This window comes from Harpia harpyja, chromosome Z (genome assembly GCF_026419915.1).
Source record: "Harpia harpyja isolate bHarHar1 chromosome Z, bHarHar1 primary haplotype, whole genome shotgun sequence".
NCBI classification, from domain to species: Eukaryota; Metazoa; Chordata; class Aves; order Accipitriformes; family Accipitridae; genus Harpia; species Harpia harpyja.
This window is the reverse complement of record NC_068969.1, coordinates 2,907,439-2,929,715: the sequence shown is the minus strand read 5'-3', so window position 1 is coordinate 2,929,715 and position 22,277 is coordinate 2,907,439. Positions and strand designations below refer to the sequence as shown.

At 35.9% G+C, this 22,277-nt stretch overlaps 2 protein-coding genes across 2 annotated transcripts in view; one reads left to right on the top strand and one right to left on the bottom strand.

Annotated features, from left to right (window-relative positions):
• The window catches only part of SYN2 (synapsin II), a 194,363-nt gene that overhangs the window by 98,939 nt on the left and 73,147 nt on the right, over nucleotides 1–22,277 (top strand). The gene's annotated exons all lie outside the window — the stretch shown is intronic.
• The window catches only part of TIMP4 (TIMP metallopeptidase inhibitor 4), a 30,333-nt gene continuing 8,977 nt past the window's right edge, over nucleotides 922–22,277 (bottom strand). The window contains exons 2-5 of the mRNA XM_052776243.1: nucleotides 11,411–11,508; nucleotides 5,569–5,683; nucleotides 4,791–4,915; nucleotides 922–4,618 (exon numbers count right to left, since the gene is read on the bottom strand). Of these exons, the coding sequence (XP_052632203.1) occupies nucleotides 4,421–4,618; nucleotides 4,791–4,915; nucleotides 5,569–5,683; nucleotides 11,411–11,508 (536 nt within the window). The 3' untranslated portion in view covers nucleotides 922–4,420. The remainder of the gene's footprint in view (nucleotides 4,619–4,790; nucleotides 4,916–5,568; nucleotides 5,684–11,410; nucleotides 11,509–22,277) is intronic.

Below are 22,277 nucleotides of genomic sequence, written 5' to 3'. Positions count from 1 at the left end.
GTGTTAGCTTTTAATTTTTACGTAGTATGACCCTGTTGAAGGTCTACCAGTTCAATTGCAAAGTGCTGTCTTGAACAACTGATTGACTTCAAATTCAGTAATAGAACACAAACAAGAAAATGTGTGTATGTGCTTATAAGGCATATTTTACTTAAGAGTATAACAAATAATTGAGTGGTTTTGTCCCCCCTTCATTCATCTACATTGCTCATTGATGCCTGAATTGATAAGTTATTTGTCTTTTGTTTGAACTTTTGAATGTTAATGTTCTCCACAGCTGAGCAATTTTTTAAATATTTTTACGTAATGAATGTTAATCTAAAGAAAATTAATGCAGTTCAGTATGGCATTGCCATGCATCGTTTAGAGGTGCTGTAGTAACTGATTGTGATGAAGCTCATTTGTTTGTTTTTTCCTTCTCAATAAATTATTTGGAAATTTGTGGCTTGAAAAATAATCAGGCAACAGGGTACAAGATAGCATTTTTTTCAAATGTCTAGAATGGGTTGTAAGATGATTTGGATATCAGAGTCTTCTAGTTGATGAATTGAAATCATATAATGGTGTTTAAATTTTGTTGGTTTTTAAACACTGTTTATTAATAGCTGGCCTCGTTTGCATTTACTTTTACAGAATCTGGTATTTGCAGTTTAAAATAATTTTTTGTAGTTCCTCTTGTGTTCGCTCCTTCCCTTCTTACTCTCCAGATAGTAACCTAGAACTCTGTCCCTCCCCTCCAGTGCAAACCAGTTGGGGTGTGGGGGGAGCAGGGGAAAACTCCAAATCTCTGTGAATTGAGTTTTCAGCTGAGCATGCCAGAGGTACGGTTGTGCTTCTGTTTCTTTTGCTTGTTTCATACTATGGTGATCATTTGTACGAAGTCTTTAGACGGCAATAAAAGGTAAATAAACAAAGATGCCATTCTTTTGTGTAAAAACGGAGCTGCTTTAATGAAACACTTTTTGAAACAGAAACATTCATCTCGGACTGATTAAAACTATACAAAACGCTGTGAGGCTTTTTGAACTCATTGCTAGTTGAGTCATAACTACAGCCTTTCCCTCAGTAATTAGTTCCCTTTATTTCACTACATTCCCACCTCTTGTGTTCTCTGTCATGAAAAAAACCCTAGCTTTTTCAACATAATTGTTGGACAATTTAATTAAAACTTAACTGGAACATTAAGAAAAAGCCAGCAATATTCAAGGTGTTGCTTTTACAACCATTCACCTGTACAGTCTCCCTTCTCTGTTCTGTTCACTACTCTTATCATAAGTCATGTGAGTCATTTTCAAATTAAAATCAAATGTTTTACCAGGCTATATTACTGCTCTAACCTTTCATATAACACATACACAGTTTCAAGAAGTAAAAATAAAATGTTGTAAAAATAATCTGCTGTTGATAATATATCAATGCCACTACAGTAAAAATCTTGAGAGTAAAATAACATATTCGGAATGCCGCATTGTAGTTAATCCTTTTCATAATCTTTATCAGTGCTGAATCTCAGGGAAAATAACAGCTCATTTTGAGAGGGTTTTTTGTAAAGCTTTTCTTGCCATATTTATTGATATGAGGAAAAAAAAAAAAATCTTTGTACCATCTATCGTGGGAAGTTTGACCAGATTTATGCTCAGACAGAAATCAAAGTGGACAGCCATTAATTTCAAAACACCTCATATGGGATATCTTATGGCAGGTCAAATATAAAATGTTTTTAAAACTAATTACGGCATACAATTCATATTACAGTTTGTTCATAAATATCAAAGAAAACATATTTTTACAAGGTACGTAAAGAAGGCAATCTGAGTTGGGTTAGTTTAGTTGAAGGTCTAATTACTATAAAACTGAAATAGAAACAGAACTATGTTGAGTTAAAAAGCAGAAAATATCTGTTTGCGGCAGAGTGCTACTCAAAAGACACCATTACATCAAAATGGATTTGGAAACAAATGCTACACTGTACATGTATTGAATATTAATTAGTCATGTGCTTGAATAAGACTTTGTATGGTTATTAAGCTCTTGCAGGCTTGTCTAGGAATTGTTTTGGTTTGACATGAGGATATAAGGCCTGTTTTTTAAGTCTTTCTGTAAATTAGTAACATAAATGCACAGCACTGACAGTAAATACACTCAATATTGTCTCTGCAATATCAATTCCTTTTTGGAAGAAATGTAGCCTTTTTATTTTGTTTATGTAAGTAGCCATAACAAGTCTGTGGTCCAAATTAGCATTAGGTAATTTTTTGTTTGTCTCTAGCAAAGCAGAAAATGAGCTAGGCTTTACATTTGGCAGCACAAATATATGGTGTTTTAATTTGAGATTGTAAATTAAACCAGAAAAACTGATGTACAGTAAATAAAAAGTGAAATGTTGACTATTAAGGGACATATATTCCTCAAAGAAATAATGGTGTGCCTTCCTGTTGGCCTTGCACCAATTGCACTTCATTGGAATTGTATAAGTTTAGCCACAAAAAAAGTAAATAAGAGTATTTATTCTCACAAAAGTGTTTTCAAACCTATCCTTTAAATATGGATTCATGCAACCGTCAAAATAAACATTAGAAACATGAACAGAACATGCCACAAAAATCATTTATACAGGCTTTTTTTGCAAGTATACATTATATATCCAATACAACATACCTTAGGGTGTGACAAGATACATGGGACATGCTGAATTTTATGTCCAAACTACTCCGTCATCAAACTGAATGGAATTAGAGATGCCTATACACTTAAAGATGTGCATATCTTCTTTGCAAGTTTAAGTCCCAATGATTTTTATAAGGACTCTGTAGCAAAAAGACTAAAGGAACTATTTGGAAAACTGGACCCTTGAACCAATAGACAATAACAGCTCTGGTTCTTAATGAGCCCACAGGCAGGGAATGTCACACTATGGTTAGCAGGAATAAGTGTTTGTGTTAAACCCTTAAATAGACCTGATCTAACCAAACGAGAACAGAACTGGCTAAATCTCTGCTTGCTGTTCTAAATTCCCATATGAGGAATACATGAGAGTGACTTCTAGGCAAAATTGGAATGAAGCGAAAGAAACTCAATGGAGAAAATTGGAGAGAGTAAAATATGTCAGAAATGGCAGCTATTACAGATTCATATCCTGCGTGATGGTTCTCATCCAGTTTCTAGAACACAAGCAGTAGGACAACTGTCTAAACTTTGGCATTTACTGAAATAATTTCTTAAGTTTTACCACTGTGAATTGAATTACTTTTGTAAACTTAAATATGTGTGAGATTAGTTACTAACTACAGTAATCAATTCATAAAAGTTAAGACACTAAAAAACTAAAAGGCAAAATATGTCGTAACACTTCTCTAGCATAAGTTCATGAGTTACCAAATTCATTATGACAGACTACGACGGGTATTCATGAATGAAAAATCATTAATGTAAATTTAAACTATTAAATATGGTCAAATGTTTAAGAGATTTTTAGAAATCACTTGCAATGTAAGTTATTCAATATCTATTGCATATGTTTTTACATGAGTTTCTAAAGCCAAAGCTTTTAACAGTGTTGAAATTCAATGACCTAGTCACATAGTTAGAGAAGCAGTATCAAGTACTACAGCTGCTGTGATGATGGACATGGTTTCTGTAAATATAAGCAGTTTTAGCTGTCGTTATTTGTGTTGGTTCCATAAAATGCTGAAGCATTAGAACATCTGGCTTTTCTTTCGACAAGGTATAGCTAGTCCATAGGAATATTGAATTGGGTAAGAGGATTTTGATTATCAAGGCTGTTTAACTTAGTTATCAATGACAGTTACAACGCTGTAGATAAAGCAAGCTATGACATAAGTAACATACAAAATACGGAGCACAGATTGTTTTAATCACAGAAGTGTTCAACTTGTTTCAACAGGTAAGGAAATACAGGGATTTTTGAATTTTTTTTATAGCACATTGTTATAATACTTTACATATACACTGTACAATAATTCTTTTGTATCAGAAGACTTTCATACAGAAAAAAATAGTTCTATAAAACATTCCGTAGTTCATCAAAAAGATTTGGAATAAAACATGGGGCTCTCTTAATCTGTAGGTTAACAGAAATAGGGGGAAAAAATCTGGCAATTCTTTTGTTCTTGTACATTCATATTGGTAAAAGGGAAACTTGCTATGCCTTAGAGGACGTAGAGGAGCATTCTTGGCTTGAGCCTCTCTGTGCAAAGCATAACTTTACAGAGTAGCTACCTCCAGGAGATTTGTTCCTCATCGTGCGAGAGTGCCAATTCCACAGACTTGTACTTTAGCTGTGCAGGACAATTTGTTTTTGTTTCTAAGCAACAGATACATTAGACGATGGCAGTTCAAAGCTGTGAGCGTGCAATGTTTGATGGAATTAGACTCCAAGGCTTTTTAGGATGTGATCATTTTAAGGTTCGCTGATATCAATAAACTCTTTCTCTGGGGGAGGACCACCTCGGTACCAGCTGCAAGTGCCATCACTTCTCTTGATACAGGCATAGTGCTTGGCTTGGTGCCCGTATAGCTTTCTTTCTATGAGCCAGTCTGTCCAGAGGCACTCATTTGGTGTCGTGATTGAACAGGGCACCATGTAGCAGGTAGTAATCTAAAGGTGAAATAGTACATTAATTCAGTATATTGCAGGTTTCTTTAAAACGGTATTTATTCTCAAATAATATAAAATATATGGTGTATAGGAGAACAGTTCCCACCAGTGAAAGCTGCTAGTGCCTGGAAGGTAGGTTCCACCATTAGACAGTGTTTCGTTCTATACTTACTTTGCAGCCACAGCCCATTTGGTATCTCTGATTAAGACTCTTCTTTTGAGACAAGGATAAATCATCCCATGGCTCAATGTAGTTGCATAAATGGATGAGGACTTTACCATCACTTAAAATTTGGCCTACAGCATGGAAAATAAGAAAAATAAGGCAAGCAAATAAAACTGTTTCCTAAATACTGAAATAAATTGCAAGAATACCTGAAGTTTTTAACTAATTGCACCAAATTAGTCCTGTTTCACACTTTTGTCGATGAATGTAATTATAACTGAGAGAACCATTCTGCTGATTGCATGCTGAATAAATGTAAAAGATTTAAGAAGGATATTTTTCAAAAGATGCTGATAATCTGCCAGCAAGGCATGGATGCAAATGCAGTAGTATTTCAGGACTCCAGAGAAAAATCTGTAATTACTTAGAACCCTAAATTTGCATACATGTAGGCATGTGTTGTCTCATTAAGCATGTTTTCATTCCTGGGAAAATCAGTACTGTTGGTTTTAAACAAATTATAATGGCATACTTCCTATTTACTAATTACATAGTTACTGACCTTGGCTTCCTTCGAAACTGCTTTAAGATTGTTGGATGAAGGATGGAAAACATGTAAGATCACGGTATAATTACAGCTTTACACAATTTGTACATTTCATTGTGCTTGCGTTATTTAGTACATAAATATATTATTTTTTAACAAGGGCTGGCATATCTTTGCAAAGTCAATCTAAGCAGTTACTTCTAGTTTTATAGGTACCTTCATTTTGTTACATTTTACCTGTCAAAAGATACTGTTTTTTGTTGTTAGCTTCTAGTTTCACTCCACAGAGTGATGAATCAAAAGGGGTATAGACATACTGGACATCCTTGAGCTTTTCAAATCCTTTAAACATCTGAAAATTATGAGAAACAGAAAGTCAGTAGTGGAAAACAAACACGAAAAAACAGTTGCAAACAACAGCCAAAAGACACGCATGGTCTTTAAAAAAGGTTCTAAAGTCTGAACTTATATGAGAAAATACCAACAATTAGACCCTGTCTGTACACTAAATGAAATGCGTCCATTATTTTTAGAAGGAAAATAAGTCTTCATTTTTTTAAATTACAGGTTTTTAAATGTGCTTTTTCAGTGCTTTTAATGGATCTTTAAAGCTTTCTCATCAGTTCGTATTCTATTGGCATCTTCCATTTAAGGAATAATGCAGAGACAACATTCATCTCAAGGTGCTGCAGCGTTGTAAGAGGCAAAAATGCCTCAATATATTAATATGGAAAATTTTATCTTGATCAGTGTGATGGTGTGTGTCTTCAAGAGTGTTATTCTTACATTCGGTCGTTAAAGCAAGCTGGTTTTCCCCATCCAGAATTTTGCCCAATGCAACCTTCTCAAATAACTGTTGGAAAATGGGATCCAGCTCTTCGAATTTATAGCCTGCAGCACCAAAATGGGTAGGTTCAGGATCAAAGCCTGCGCAGGGTTCAGAGTGGCTGCTTCTTAACTGGCGTTTCCAACTATGAAAATAATTCTTAAATAAGCCATTAAAAGATCAAACCAAAATTTAGTCGTGGCCAAACGTGAGAAGGAACCGTAAGATGCTAATCAGCCTCAGGATGCCTGTCATCACCTAATATGACATAACTGAAACCCCGACACTTCGGGGGCCCCGTTCAGTGACATCATGCTGTGTGTTGACAGCTGTGGACAATCGCGAGGCTCACAGCTCCCAAGGGCAGGCTCTCCCAGTTGCAGCTGGCGTCACTGGAAAATGTGTTCTTGTTACTCAGGTTCTCTCAGGAGATTTAAATAGTACAGGGCACTAGAAAATACACTGTAATATGTTGATTTTTCTGAAGCCTTGTTTATGGAATAAAAGAAGCCAAAGTTGTTGTCATTGGGCTTCTGATCCAAAAATATTAGATGTGAATTTGAAATACTTAGTAGAAAAAACAAACACACCAAACCAAAACCCAAACCGGTATCCCATACAAAGCAGCAGTGAAAATAATAGAAAACATACACAAAGGTGATGAAAATGTGTCCTCTTTCATTAGATAAAAGTAGTCTGGTATGTCAGCCCAATATCAGAGTTCTCAGAAAGATGGCCAAGTGAGGCAGCAGGAGCAGGCTGCACGTGTGTTGCGGAGAATCTGCCTGATTGCTAACCCAGCCCTTCCTCACACCTAAGAGCCGTTTGATTTCTGCCGTCTTTGAAACGCGAATCCCCTGCTTCTGCTATGCTTAAATCTGCCTTATTCATGGTGCAGGTGCCAGATGCAGATTTCCAGTATGTCGTAACTATGTGAACAAGGCAAGTATCCTCTGATTTGAGTTCTCTCCACATTCAGAAACCTTTGGTTGGGCTACAGTGTATAGTAGGGTACAACTTTTCTTTTAATATCTCATCACTTGATCTAAATTAACTTAAGAGGCATTATGCAAACAACACAAATTGATTCAGCTATTAAAAAAAAGATAAATATCCATGGCAACTTATAGTGGAGGTCTAGTTAATATTTATTTGAATTTGGTGTTTGTTTTCTTGGTGTTTTTTTGAAATTACAGTCTGACCTATCTCGGGTTTTGACCTAGATATCTGTTAAAGCATTTCTTAAGATTATAATCTTCCGTTTAACTCAGTAAATCATATTTGATCTTCTCGATCATATCCTCTCATCTCCTAAAAGTGTGGATACTTTCTCTGTAAAGGGATAAGATGCCTTGATTTGATTCTGCATTGTGGTATGGTCCATTTACATTTGAGGTTCTGGTAGCACTTTATTGAGGTAGGAGAATGGGGTGAGGAATTGGGAGAATAGAGAGATGTGAGCCTGACACTAAAGTCTGTATTGAAAATGTCCCTGTCCTTCTGAGGTATATCACTGACACCAGTACACGGTTGTTGCTTTAAGATTTTACAATACTTTTTTTTAAGACTCTCTGTATTACTTTCAGTGTCTCAGGTGTGTTCCTGTTATAATAATTACATTCTTCTACCTTCTTTATTCTCTAAGCCTTTTCACCTATATCATGGCTTATTTTCTTAGCTTTATATAGCAATTAATATCTAGCTTTAAAACTGCATGCATCATTGTGAAGTGTAGATATCGTTGTGTTTAGCTTAAATAACTCCTCGTATTCCCAGTGTGAGGGGACCCCACCCTCTTGTAAAAGAAGTCTGATTCTTTCAGTGGGTTTCCATCCATGCAGCTTGTGTGGAAAATACTTAGCAATTTTGTTTATACTAATTTAATTTGGCAAAATGTGTTGATTTCACGTATGACAGTAATATCTTGGGCCTTACTTCACTACTCTGATAATACAGGACAAAATGTCACAAAAGCTAATGGCACTGTTTTAATATTCAGCTGGTTCCTCAGAGTAGGTATGATGACCAAGTCAATAACAACAATATTATGAAGACAAATATTCAATTGCATAGAAATCACATATTTTCTTCCCTCTTTAGTATAATGCTGTAAATATTGCAATAAAAGAAAATAATAGTAATTGAAAAAATGTATGGCTCCTTAACATGGCAACCCGTATGTATAAAATGAATAAACCCCATCATTATTTTTTTTAATTCCTGAAAATGAATAACAAAATCGTATTTAATATTTCTGTCCAAAAATACCAATGCTTTAATGCTAAGCCTAGTGCACTGGATTTAAAATAACAGAAATACAATTTTTGTAACAGGAGTAGCATAAACCAGCCACACTAACATTACATGTCAAACAGCCTAGAGAGTAATATAAAAGAGAAACAGCAGCATTTTGCTGAATTTACAGTTGCAGTAAAGTGTAACCTCTATGGCTTCTGTGTTTCTTTCCCAAGAGGGGAGAAGAATTGCTGAGGGAAGTGTGAACATGTGTGTGGCTTAAAAAGTATTGACCAAAACTAATTCTGAGTTGATAATCATGTTTTAGCTTGATAGATCTTACAGCTCAAAAGACATGATTAGCAAGTCTATTCCTACTTTCTACATTATATAAAGCAAATTCTTAGCATATCCCCCCCAATCCTGTGAACGTGTATGCACCCGTTTAGCCAGAAACACGTGATCACTGCCATCGGACATTAAAAGGACTGTTCGGTTTATCCTAACTGCAGGTCATAAAATTTACAATTATGAGAAATCGGTCTGTAAGTGCTCAAGAAAGACTCTTAACAGTGAAAAGATAATATTCTCCTATTTGACATACACTGTTGATTTAGGTTCTTTTAAATGTTATCATCTGAGGGAAAAGGTAAGAAACAGTGTTATCAAGTTATTGCTCTGGTCAACCAAGTTCTCAGTTATTCGGGAAACTGAGATACACAAGTGAGGTCACTGATCCACGAGGCTCAGTTTGCAGATCTCCGACAAGCTATTTCTGTGACGTTGTTAGGCAGTCTGTGAATTGTCCCGCTCCATGGAGGTGGCCAAATCTGACCAACTGTATACAACATTATATTATTTTAATTGATTATTTTATACTTACCAAATGCTTACAAGCATGAGCTATTTAAAATTCCTCACTCTACTTTTTTTAACTTGATGCAGACTTTACAGTGTTATCCATAACACTTTCCTATTGAACTGCTGTTGACTTAAAAGTGAATATTTCTCAGTAATTTTTCAGTATACCCTGTCCTGTTTAATTTTTACCTGTATGCCACCTCTGAATGATATGCTTAGAATATAACAGGTTACATCACTCTTTGTCAGTTCCTGTATGATTTACCAGGCACAGGCAAAGTTGCCTTCATGGATTTATTTCAGTGCCACACCGAGTTTACTAGCCATCCCACAAAAGATTTGCAGTTTACAGAAGCTCCTGTTTGCTCGCCTGCTCTGTGTTGTGGAGATTTCAAACAAAAATCCTTCTATTGTTTTCGTTAGAGACGCTGAGCAGGGAGCGGGGTCCCAACGCAGCTGAGCAGCCTGCGTGCGTGGGTGGAAGCCTCAGCTCCTACCTCTTCTTAACTCTCGTCTGGCCAGAAGTAAGAATTTGAAGCGTGGGACTATTATGACCCATTTGTCTTTAGTCTAAGCTTGTATGTAATGATGTAGAACATCTTTTATTAGAAAATAAAACTCTCTGGTTTGTCCAGTCCTAGCTGACTTGCCTTCTGAAGCTTAGTGGAATTAAATAAAAATCTCTTACTGATGCCTGAGTTTTGAATAGGCCTCCACTTCCAAAAATCTGGCAGAAGCTCTAAAGCAGCTCCAATGTATGAATGTATTTCAGAGATTCCGGTGTGCTGTTACTGAAGAACATGATTATAGACTGAAAATAACAACACAGACTAGACTTCTCTTTTTTTGTGCTGAAGTATAAGATAATTTGCTTTTCTACAAGGTTACTGAAGTGTTGCAGGGGAGCAACAGGATATTGAAGTGCTAATGGGAGGAAAGAGAATTGCTCTGGTACTTATATACTTATTTCTATAAAGAAACATTTGAAAATATCCTTAATAGTTTATGAAGACAGAAAGTGGCAGATGGTGAAGAGTTTTGGGGTTTGTTTTAGCAAGGTAAAAAGAATTGGCTTGTTGAAATTGCTATAAAACCTTAACAGCAGTCAGGTATGATAACTATCTTTGTGAATATTTTGAGATATTGTTGCTTACCATGCATTTTTCTTAATAAAGCTCCTGTGAGGTGATCTACTGATACAATTTGAAGGATTGAATTTTTTTTTGAAAGCACGTAGCCATCCATAATGATCTACTTAAGTGTTCCCAGTAAATGTAATAACACAAATCAATACAAATAGTACAAAATAATAGTCTATGAAAAATGAGAGATAAAACCACCTAGAAGACTTAAAACAAACAAACAAACCAACCAAACAAAAACCCCCACCAATGCACACTAACGCATTTTAATTGAAAGACACTATCTATCTTTTGCATATTCCAGAAGCAGGTAGATCATGATCTTTTTTCCATCAGTGAGAGATTGATGGTGAGTTGAATGCGATCAAGATATTTCTTCTTAAAGTACATTAATGGATATGTCTCCTTATTGGAGTTGAACAAATAATGGGAAAATCCTGTGAGATTCTGAGTGACTGTATTTTTGGGTGCTCCCACTCTGTGTTTGCTTTCCTAGCAACATTCATACAAATAGATTTTTTGTTTATATGAATATCAGGGAAGGACTCCTGTTTCTGCAAATATCCCTATTCACTTAAGAGCAAAGGTCCTTGCTATTTCAGCTGGAAATGCTTTCCTCTGGTTATAAAGTTTGCATCATCCAGCCAGAGATTTGCAGTATTGTAATGCAACATAGGTGATCAAATATCCACCAGAAACAGCAAATGTATTGAACACCATTCATAGACTGCAGTAGGTTTTCATAAAGTCTTCATAAAGCAATTATGAATAACAGAAATTTTTCTCAAAATATAGTTATTTAGCAAGCAACTCATGAATGTCAGAACAGCTTTCTTTTCTTTTCTTTTCCCCCCTTTTTTTAGTCCCTACTTTGAATTATTCCGTGTAGTTTACCTGGGTCTAACCATGGACGCAGCTGGAGCCTTTTCCAGCTTAAAGCACCTGGGGCAAAATTGTAGTCATGTACATAGGTTATCAGCATTGAACTTCAAAATAGCTAAGTGATTCCATGTACCTTTATTTGTTTGATTTCATACCGGATCATTTTGTGGGTATCAAGAGGATCATCACTGGCAGGAACCACCTTTTCACTGGATATTTTTGCTCGAATCACTGTAATAGAGAAAAAGATTTTAATGCAAATAAGCATATATCTCATTTTACAAGCAATAGCGAAAATTATATTGATAGATTTTAGCATTGTTTTTACACTTTAGCTAGAAGTAGATTTTAAGGCTTGTTACTATAAGAACACTAGGCTGAGTTAACTCCTGAAAATAAAAATAAGTGGGCTGCCTGTGATATAAATCTGAATTTCCATGAATCTGGAAATCCAAATTAAGTTACTGCTCAGTTTTGACAGAAACTGTCCATCAAAATCTTTGAAAAACTTGAATCCCATAAAATCCCATAAAATTTTATAAAACACCCATCATTATAATCAATGAGCAAATGAAAGGGACACTTCTGTTGATGACAGAAGAATTGTTGATCAATTAAATCGACTTGAAGTTAACACTCTGAAAGATAGTGCCAGACAGGATTAAAGCATCAATTTTGTGCATGAAATCAGAAGACAAGAAGAGAATAGTCTTTCATTCACTTTTCTGAGACTATAACTTTTTAGCATTTTTCTTAACGTAACATGTCATTAGTTGTGTTAACCTGTATAAATTAATTACTCCCTCTTTTGATACATTTTATTTACTTCCTATTCTTTAAACAAGGAAAGTATGAGAGTTTATGAAAGAAGAAATGGTTTATTTTCCTGTCTGTTTGAGGCACCTCGCTTGTTTAAAATATACCAGGACTATTAGACACAGAGAGTAACAGGATTCTAAGAATATGGTATGTGGCCAAAATTTCTCTGGGGACTTCTATCCACCAAAAGCATTGAGAGAGTCCTGTTTTTGCTCAGTTCTGGATGGCTGCTATTACAGCTCCTCTGCAGCTGTAGTACTTGTTAGAACAAACAATCTGTATTTGCATGGAGAGATACTGGCAAAGGCCGGAGCAATCAACAGTCGAACGCCACTTCAACTGTTAAGTCCAACTTGCAATTGGGCAGAGGTGGATCTGTGCAAGGACATCTGCATCTGTAGGTACGATAGAGATCAGAAAATAGTCTTCAGTATGAGGGCAACTCTCAGACGCCTTCTTTTTTATTTTGTTTTTATTTTTCATGATGAAAGGAACCATTCTATCAAAATTAGTATGAAACAGGCATGACGTTTCATAGAATAAGCTAGGTTAGAAGGACCCTCTGGAGGTCTAGTCCAACCTCTTGCTCAACTTGAATCAGGACGCTCAGGGCTGTCCCCAGCTGAGTTTTGAGTATCTCCGAGGATGGAGATTCTGCAGCCTCCCTCGGCCCCTGTTCCAGGGTTTGACCACTCTTACAGTGAAATCCTCATACTTCCTGTTCACTGAAAAAAATATCAAGATGAGGCAGAGGAGAATCTTTCGGCATCAAAATCACGCTTTTCCCCCAAAAGCATTTCTTTGATAGATTGACCTCTAAACATCATATCTAAAGAAAAAGCATAAGAAACCCAGATTGTAATTTTCCTTACAGCCAAATAAAGGTCAGTCCCATCTAATAATGGGCAATTCTCATTTCCTCACTTATTAGCAGAGCAAACTAAATGTAATAATCAGCACGATGCAGATGCCTACAGCTTCAAAGCTTGAGTCCTCTATCTTTTAGCACAATGCTCCCTCCTCCCAAGCCATTTAAACTCATTTAAAGAACTCATTCAAAGGAGCATTTTAGACTTATGGGTTGGATTGGAAGGAAAGAGTTCTTTTAAGTATGAACAGCAAATTCCTCATTTCAAATGGTAAGTGGCAGCATCTCTTTAATCATCTGCAGATGTGTTATGTTCCCACAAATTAACAGTACTCCTTAAGTGCTTTGATCTAATTCCAGATAAAAAGTATTGCGGATTGTGTGTACTATACTGCTGGAAAGGTCAAATTAGAATCATGTTGTTTTGTTTTGCATTGCTTTCCGCTGCATCATTACTTCCTAAAAAAAGGTTTTCTCATTAAAGAGTTCATTCAATATAGAAGGTAAGGGGTGAGACAACAGTTGGGAGCTAGCTCCGTTATTTTCTTAATACCGTAACGTGGTTTGTATGCAGGAAATCTTTTTCTGCCTACTCAATGTAGACATTTGTAGGATAATTAAAACTACTTTTCCCCTTGCGTTTAATATTGAAACTTTACTCATTTTCATATTTTTTATTAAATTCTGCTTACTAGCGTCTGAGAGGAACATTACGGATGATCAATGATAGCTCAAAGGATCTCCATGGAGTTATGCAAGGCTGAAAGTATAACATTTGGGGGTTTGTCATTAAGCGATCTTTTTCTGGGTGTGTAGAAGAAAATGAAAACTATTTTTATGTTGTGTGTGTTTCACTCATTTGTTTGTTTAAGAGAAAGCTTCCAGATGGTGAAGGAAGACCAAATTGAGATCTTTTTTTTTTTAATGACAAGAAGGTTTTATTGTTACAGGATGTCTAAATCTTTAGTTATTTGGGTTTTACTTTTCTATTCTCCTGAAACCAGACTTAAATGCACACGGATCTTTTGGGGCCTGTTAATCCTTCTTGGTTTTCTTTTTTCTGTGCTTTAATATTTTTTTTGCAATCAGTGTCGTCTAGCTGTCTCCTAAAACCTCTTATTCATGTGGTTGCTTCTGTTTTTAACCACAAGCACTTCCTGATTGAGCATTCCTGGGCCTGGCCATCTCCCTCTCTCTTCACTCGTGGTTATAAGCTAGGATTCCTCCTAGTCTGCACTTCTTTTCAAGAAATGGTTTCAAGTATACCATGGCTGGCTTGGCTTCTCCTCTGTTTGACTGAGAACAACCTCTGGTTGTTTAGTGCAATAATGTCATTTTATCTGTCAGACGGTTATTGGTTCCTTATGAGGAATTTACATATATGAAATACATATGCATAGCCTTCATATTCTAATGCCAATGATTCAGTCTGCCTCAAATTCGTTCCGCGTTAAAAATATATATGGTTTTTCAAAAGCCGTTCACTCTAATATTTCAGTAGTAGGATGTAGCATTTCTGCAGAACTCATATTTTGTAACTCATGGTACTTTTATAAAATTTAACCTTCTATCCCCACTTTGCAGCTGAAGGTTGTCTCAGGTAACTGAGCTGCAAGGAAGTTAACGTGATCAAAGTCATGCGGGGGGCCTCAGAACAGAAATCATACTGGCAGTTAGTGGCTCCCACGCTTATGCCGAGTCCATAATGTCAAGTTGCTGCCTCTGTGAGCAACTGCTGCTTTGATGACTAGTGTCACAGCGTATTGCAGTTATCGGAGGACAATGTTCTTATTAGTAAATTGGCTTGGCTATTGGGTATTCATTATTAGAAACGTGTTAAGAATATTTTGATTCCTTCTTTCCTGAATAATAATAAACATCTCCCAACCATTTCTACATCCACAAAACTGGGTAAAGGACAGAACTGCCTGAATATAACATCAGATGTATTTGTGTTTATAGAGTCAGGAGAAAAGTGTTGTGGTTTATGCAATACAAAAGTGTTTATATACGATAAGAGTAGAAAGTTAGGCATTAACTGCATCTTTCCTAAACCTGGGTGATTTCTCTCTGAAATTAGCTACACTAATTATTTACCTGTAAATAAACTGTACCATCACCTTGTGTATTAGAGGTTTTAATGTTCATGAGGAACAACTACTACTAGGGGCTTGTTTTAAAAGAAATTCACTGCCATTAGATTAATTTTACCACACTACAGAGACATATGTAATGAAATACGAGCATCTTTTTCACAGAAGAGGAGACACAAAGAATCAAGCAGCACACTGAAGGCCCCATACCAAGTCAGAGATATCGATGGAATCAGAATAAAGTACATCCTCGCGCTTTGTCCACTGAAATTCTGATGTTCCCTAGAAGTAGTACCTTTTTAGACTCTGGAGTTATTTCTAAGGCCTTAACAAAGGGAAAACTGTTTAGTGAAGAATTACTGTCATTGTTACAGGTTAATATTATTAAATAATGTAGTCTTTATGATACTATTTTATATAGTATTATTATACTTACACAAGCTTTAAGATTATGCTATTTAGCCTTTTTCCTTAACCTATTGATCACTATTATTTGAAGAGAGGCAACTTTACTCAACAAAAGTAATCGACTTTATTACTCCTTCAAAAAGGAAAACAAATTGGAGTTCACTCTCCAGATTAACTTTATTATCCTAAGAAATAAGATGTAAGGGAGAAGGTAAAAACTGATGAATAAATGAGATCTTTTTTCCCCAGTATCTGTTAAATATCAGTAACTATATAATGAAAAATACTTACACAGGAAAATATTTAAGATATTACTGGATATAAGAACAAGAAATCATAATTGCTTATGTGCACTGTTATTTTAAATATGTAAACCTAAAAATAAACAAAATATAAGTAAGAATAAAAATATTCCTAGAAAGAGTGTAAATTTTAAAGATGGGCAGATAGGGAGGCAGACACTTGGAGCTTTGAAAATCTCTTTTGTCATCTGTTTGGACTCTAAAAACACTCAAGCTACACCCTGAACAAAGTTGTCAAGTGTGTTCAGGTCACAGTACTATGAGATATACCGACTACTATTGAACTGTTGTTTTACTTAAGTTGGGTTTAGTTCAGTATTTTTTTTTCTGAGTTTTTTTTTTTTTCTATCAGAAGAAAAATATTTCACTGTCTTCTAGAATTAGAAGAGATTTATAGATTATTATCACGATGGATGCATCCAGTCTGAAATATTAGCTGCACTGGAGTTTTCGTTGTATCAGTGATAAACTATGTAATACCTATGATTTGTAAATGAATATATTTTTGGTTAGGGAGTTGCAGCTTAAAGCAGAATTCCTTAGTTAATGAGCTCCAGTCCTTCAGCAATAGGTATGTTAATGAATAGAAGAGCAAGGTTGTCTAGGCTGGGATGCCTTAGCTGCTTTTTGTGAAAATAAGGGCTAAATCCTGTCCCTTAGCCTTGCAATAGATTCTGAGGTCCAGGAACAAAGCAGCGTGGTTCTGCATGCAGAGGAAGCCATAGTACTGGGACTGTGCCAGCCGTTTGTATTCCTGGTTTGCCTTGGGATTTATCTCCTTTTATGCACCTCTAAGGCCACTTGCAAATTTTAGAAACGGCGCATCCATCATTGACGCTGCACCAAAAATAGGCAGCTCCCTAAACTCCAAATGAAAGTCTCTGATTTCTTCTCCATCCTTTCTGCTGAATATTCTTGCTACTTGGGGTCGGTTAGCCCTCATTAAGAAAATAAGAGCAGTGAGCCCTGACATGTCCAGATAATTCTGTCCCTTTTGGATTTGAGATCAGAACTAGGAGTAGCAACACCCTTCAAATAGGCATCCTGAGGAAGAATCTGTTTCAGTTATAGCCTCCAGTTCACTTCAGACTAAGTTTACAGACTACAGCATAGCTATCTGAATAGAAAGTTAATCTTTATCACTTTTAAGCAGTCTTTCTCTCAAGAAATCAATCAGGAAAGTTTATTTCATATCACACAGGTTGATAATCAAAATCAGCTTTGCTACAAAAACCTTGAAATGAGATTTAAAAAACTATGTTGACAGGGAAAGAAACATGTAAGTTATTAAAAAGTTATGAACCAGGTTGTGATAATGCCTCATGCAGCTCTTTTTTTTCTTAAATTTTATTGCCTCAGTTTAGCCCTTTCATTTAATTACCTAAAATACAAGGAGTGATTTTTCAGCACTGATTTCTACCTGTCTCTTTAATGTCTGACACTTCAGTCAAGCTGCTGCCAGATGCTATTGCTCTTATAGGGACAAGGAATAGGTGGTACAAGGAGAGGGATCTAAATAAAAGTGTATTGTTGTTATGTGGATGGGTTGAACATGGCATCCCAAATATTTATGGGAACAGATAGAAGAAAGCATCCAAATGTGCAAAAATAGAAAACAAAAGTGTTCTTCTGAAATTACATATTGGTCAGAGTATGCAGTATGAAATAAAGCAGAACTGTGGACACATAATATGTATGTACATAATTTTGAAGGCCCCTATATTCAAATGAACGTTTATATATAAAAATGTGTCCTTTCACCAAAAGGAAAACATTCACATACACAATATGCAGCTGTTTCTGCTAACCCTTCTACTCTAAGTTTACTTAAAACTTCTATCTACCTATCAGAACTTATTTTCCTCTTTGGGGTGCAGTAGCTTAAACTTGCTACCTAAATGTCTCCAATTCCTGGAGATTCACACCCAGAATATGGGTCAAGGGAAAATACCACAGTGACAACTGCAGGAGCCCCAACCACAGAGAACCTTGAGTCTATTCAATTCAAAAATTCTTGTCCAAAAGTCTTGTTGATTTTGGGGGGGAGGAGGGTTTGGATTTTTTTAATCAAAAGCCTATATATAGACTCTTTTTTCTCAAAAGAGATTAATGAAGGAGGTTTGCTTTTCTGGATTTTGCCTCACTACAAACACTTTTGTGAGATCCAACACTATTTTATATATCCAAAGGAGGTAAATACCACTACTACAGAAATTGCAGTAATTCTTATTCAGTTGCCTCTGTTCCTGCACTTTAGCAGTTCTGTTGTTCTGATCATAGGCTACTGAAAACATGATTGGAATATGACGGTGGCTCTAGTGCATCTTGGGTTTATACGCCCACTGAAAGCGTTTATCAAAAGAATATTCAGGAGAACAGAGTCCAAGTTGTTTGTTTGAAGCTGTAAAGGTCAAGTTTCTGGGTCCAGCGATCTAAAATAATTGCATAGTACAGCAGGAAACAACTGAAATGAATCTGGGCTTTGCAGGCCGTATAGGGTTGCTGTGTGAAATGGCTTTTTCTGTTCCTGTGATGATATGCTTGTATTACTTCCAGGCGTATACTTTTTCCTTCATTCTGAGATCTCCACTCTTCGTTCTGAATGGTGGAGAGGGGAAGGGCTTCTTATGAAACATTTGTAAAACTGTATTTATACTATTTTGTATTTATGCTCTTTTTGTAACCCTCACTATGAAATGGGGGTTATCTTCCTACGTAGTTGGGTGTATCAAAACAGAAATTCATAGTAAATCCTCAGTTTACCTGGTGGTAATTCTTGCTGGTGCTAATACAACTTTACACCATCTGATAAAGATATGCCTGTCTGTTTTTAAGAACATAGACTCCTCATTTAAATTAACTATAAAAGGCTTTCTTAATTTTATATGCCTTAATTTATTTTGCAGTATCATAAGGGAAACTTCCAGAATTGATGCATTAACTAATCAATGATATAATACTGATGACTTTCATTTGAATATTGGGATAAACTACTTTGAAATAACTAGAGACTGCAGTACAGTGTTGGTAGTGCCACGGGTTACATTACAGCAGAACAAAACTCAGACAAGAGTTGTCTGTTAGCAAACAGTTCCAACCAAAGGATAGGTGATTATCTTCAGAGCGTTTACCTATAGGATTAAGAAAAAAAGAGTTTTATTAACACCCTGTCACTCTTTCTCTATTAGTGATCAGCACAATCCAGGATCACCCCCTCCTTGTACTATACAAGTGCTAAAATATTTTGTATTCTGTAAGAGACGAATGGGGGCAAATCTGGTAATGAGATTTTCAGCAGTGCCCACCTTCAGTTTTGGAGGTGAGTTAATTCAGCAGATTCAGTACACAGAAGGGACTGTAACTCATTCCTCCTTATAACCAAGGAGCTGCTCCAGGTGGAATTTCTGTTCGGAATAGTCTGGCCAGCATACACAATTGCAGGTCAGGTTTGCTTCCAGTTTGTCAGGCATCTATCTGTAACTGGCCAAGAATTTAAATGCGAACAGCCAGAAAGCAAACTAACGAAAAGTCTGTGAGCAGAACTGGCCTCACCTACCGTCTTCACCTAAACTCAAGTTATGGTGAAATAATGCTAGGAGTCCAAGAGAAAGTCCAAAGATAGGGTATAGACACAGTATTTCATTTACCTTCTCTGTGTCTAGATGCCATAGATACTATACCCAGTATATTACGGTCCAATCTTACAAACTTGTGGTCTCTTGAAGAAGAATACTGGCATGTAATGCTATCAAAGCTGCCAGAGGAACCCAAGAATACAGTTTTGAATACTTGGGTTCCATGAGGACAGAGATATGACCAAAAAAAAAAAAATATTCTTTAGATTGGAAACTAGACATTTGATATGCTTAATTTTTCTTGCAGAGAGGGAAAAGAGTCAGCAGGCAAGGAGAATAATCTTAACCTCAAAAAAGGAGAGGAATCTGCATGGAATTGGTCACAACAGACAAAAATTAATGAACCCACTTTAAAGCAATACTGCACAGGATAGAAAAGATAGAATAGATAGCTTGGGTAGAATTCTAAATAAAGTAGTGTGTATTGGCCGCTGATTTATATTTCTTACAAAACCTCTAAAATGTACGAGAGGTTGTAAATGTCTTACTCCATACTTTAAAGCAACTGTCCCATCTGTACAGCATTACCACCTTCCCTATGCAACTCTGCCATATTTTTAACTAAATATGCTAAATTTTTCAGTTATGTAATAGACTTACTTGCCACATTTGCTTATTGTAATGCTTTGAGTTTCACCAAGGAAGAAAGCAAATTAACTTGCTTAAATATTCATGATTATGTATTTATATACCTGTATATGGAAAAGATTATAATTTCTCAAAATACATATGAAAGGAAGAAAGAAGTATTAGCAACACAAAAGGAGCATCCTAACTTTGGTTTAAACTCACAGGTATCGCTAACGCTGCCAAAAGAAGGCAATTTGTCCAAAAGAAGGCAAATGTTATTGATTGTTTGACATTAAAATAATGTTTTAAAATAAGTAATTAAATACCTAATGTGTAGCTCTGCATACACTGATATTTTCAAAGCAGATTATTTTAGAGACTTAGAAGTAATTTTTAGGAGAATTAAGATTTTTATTTAATTTGCATTTCAGTATTTGATTTGCATTTGCAAAATTTCCAGAACAATTAGCATTAATGCCATCTCAGTTATTTGAAGTCTCTGAAAAATAGAGGTGTGAAATACAGTAGATGTGTCTGTACTGCATATAGGTACTTGAGCATTCCCATACTGTTCACTTAGTAGGGGAATATGCGTATCCATTGATATGGTAGGTAGTTGTGGAAATCTTTGTGTGTGTTACATATGTCGCTTGGAGCAGGGATCACGTCTGCTGTGTTTTAATGAAACAAAGTAATGAGTAATACTATCAAGTGCCAGTACCATGAGAATAATGTTATGGCTTAATAAGTTGCCCTTAACCTGAAATGTTTAAGGCCTTTTCAAAGCAAGTCCCTTAACAGCAAATATTCTGGTTTCTCTGTTCATGCTGAAGGATTTGCCAACTATAGTCTCATAAAAATGCCATTATTTTTTATCCTGTTCCCATTTATGATTTTCTTCATTTTTCTCTGCTCTGAGTCCAAAAAAAGTCTCTGCTAGTGCTATAACTCCATTTCATGTATTTTGAGTCAAGATGATCTGTACTGCATGCAAAAAGGTCTGTACTCTATATTTTCAAAAACTACTCTACTTTTTGTTGCTTCAGTTATTTGGTTTTCACCTTGGAGGCATGTAAATCCTTACCTTTCTTTACGATGAGTAACCTGAGTTAAACTCCTAGGCAACTTACACTTTTGCAAATTGACTTGAATTTATTTGTGATCTTTCAGAATCTAGTTGTTATGGATTTATTGAAACACTGAAAGGGCTTCATCTCCTGTTCATTATTTTACTAATTTTTAACTTCTTTAGAGAAGAATTTGGCATCCATGTGGTTTAGGTTCTGTCCTTTTAATGCAAAATATGTCTGTTTCATTGTGTTCTATTTTATAGAGATATATTTTTATAGTTTACAATGGCCATAATTCTCTCTTATCTGAAGCACTTCCAGTCAACTAGAGACCACTTCTGCCATGGGTGTCCAAATGCTTTACCATCAATTGGTTTTGTTGTGGGGTTTTTTAATCAAAATTTGCTGGCCACCGCATCATCTCTGACAAAACGTTTCATAGTATTCATGTATTTTTGTCGTCCTATACAGGAGACTCTAGATCTTGCAGGGGCAGAGGGGTAGATTGGAAGTTGAGTCTAGGTACTGAATGAGAACTGATGCATTTTGTCGAAATGGTTCGTGCAGTGTTTGTGGAAGATCAAAGATGACTCCTAGATTGCCACAGGAGTGCTGCCAAATTATAGACGGTAATAGCAGCTTGGTGATGAGGTAGCTATTACAATACACTGCTTTGAGAATAAATCGGCTAATCTTTCCGGTGTCTGATGTCACAGCCGTACAGTGCAGGTGTTCCACACAGTTTTTGCTTTTGATGCTTGCAACACAAAGGAGACTGCAACCTTTCTTTTGCAGTGTTGATTTCTGAATTATTATGCAAGGTTTTAATTGTTTCAGACTTCAGTAGGGAGATAGATGATTACTTCAGGATACCTGCTGCAATGCTAGATCATGCTTATTCTTTTGGGAGTGGAAACCTAACATTAAACCCCTATACTTTCTTTTCTCTTTTGAGAATCAAGCAAGATGATATTGAATGATCTTTAAACAGCTCAAGAACAAATGCGTTTAGCAAACATATATCAATTTATCTTTCAACAAGACAGATCAGCAAACAGTAGTTTCATTTCCAAACTGTAACCCAACTCAGGTGTTTGAAGCTGTTGTACTAGTTCAATTCTAGATATAAACAGAAAGCAGCAGCAGCAAAGCTGGCCCAACATTGAGTGAATCTGAAAAAATCTTTTTCTCTCTGTTTGCAGGATGGATTTCTTATCTGTAAGTCTACATTGCTA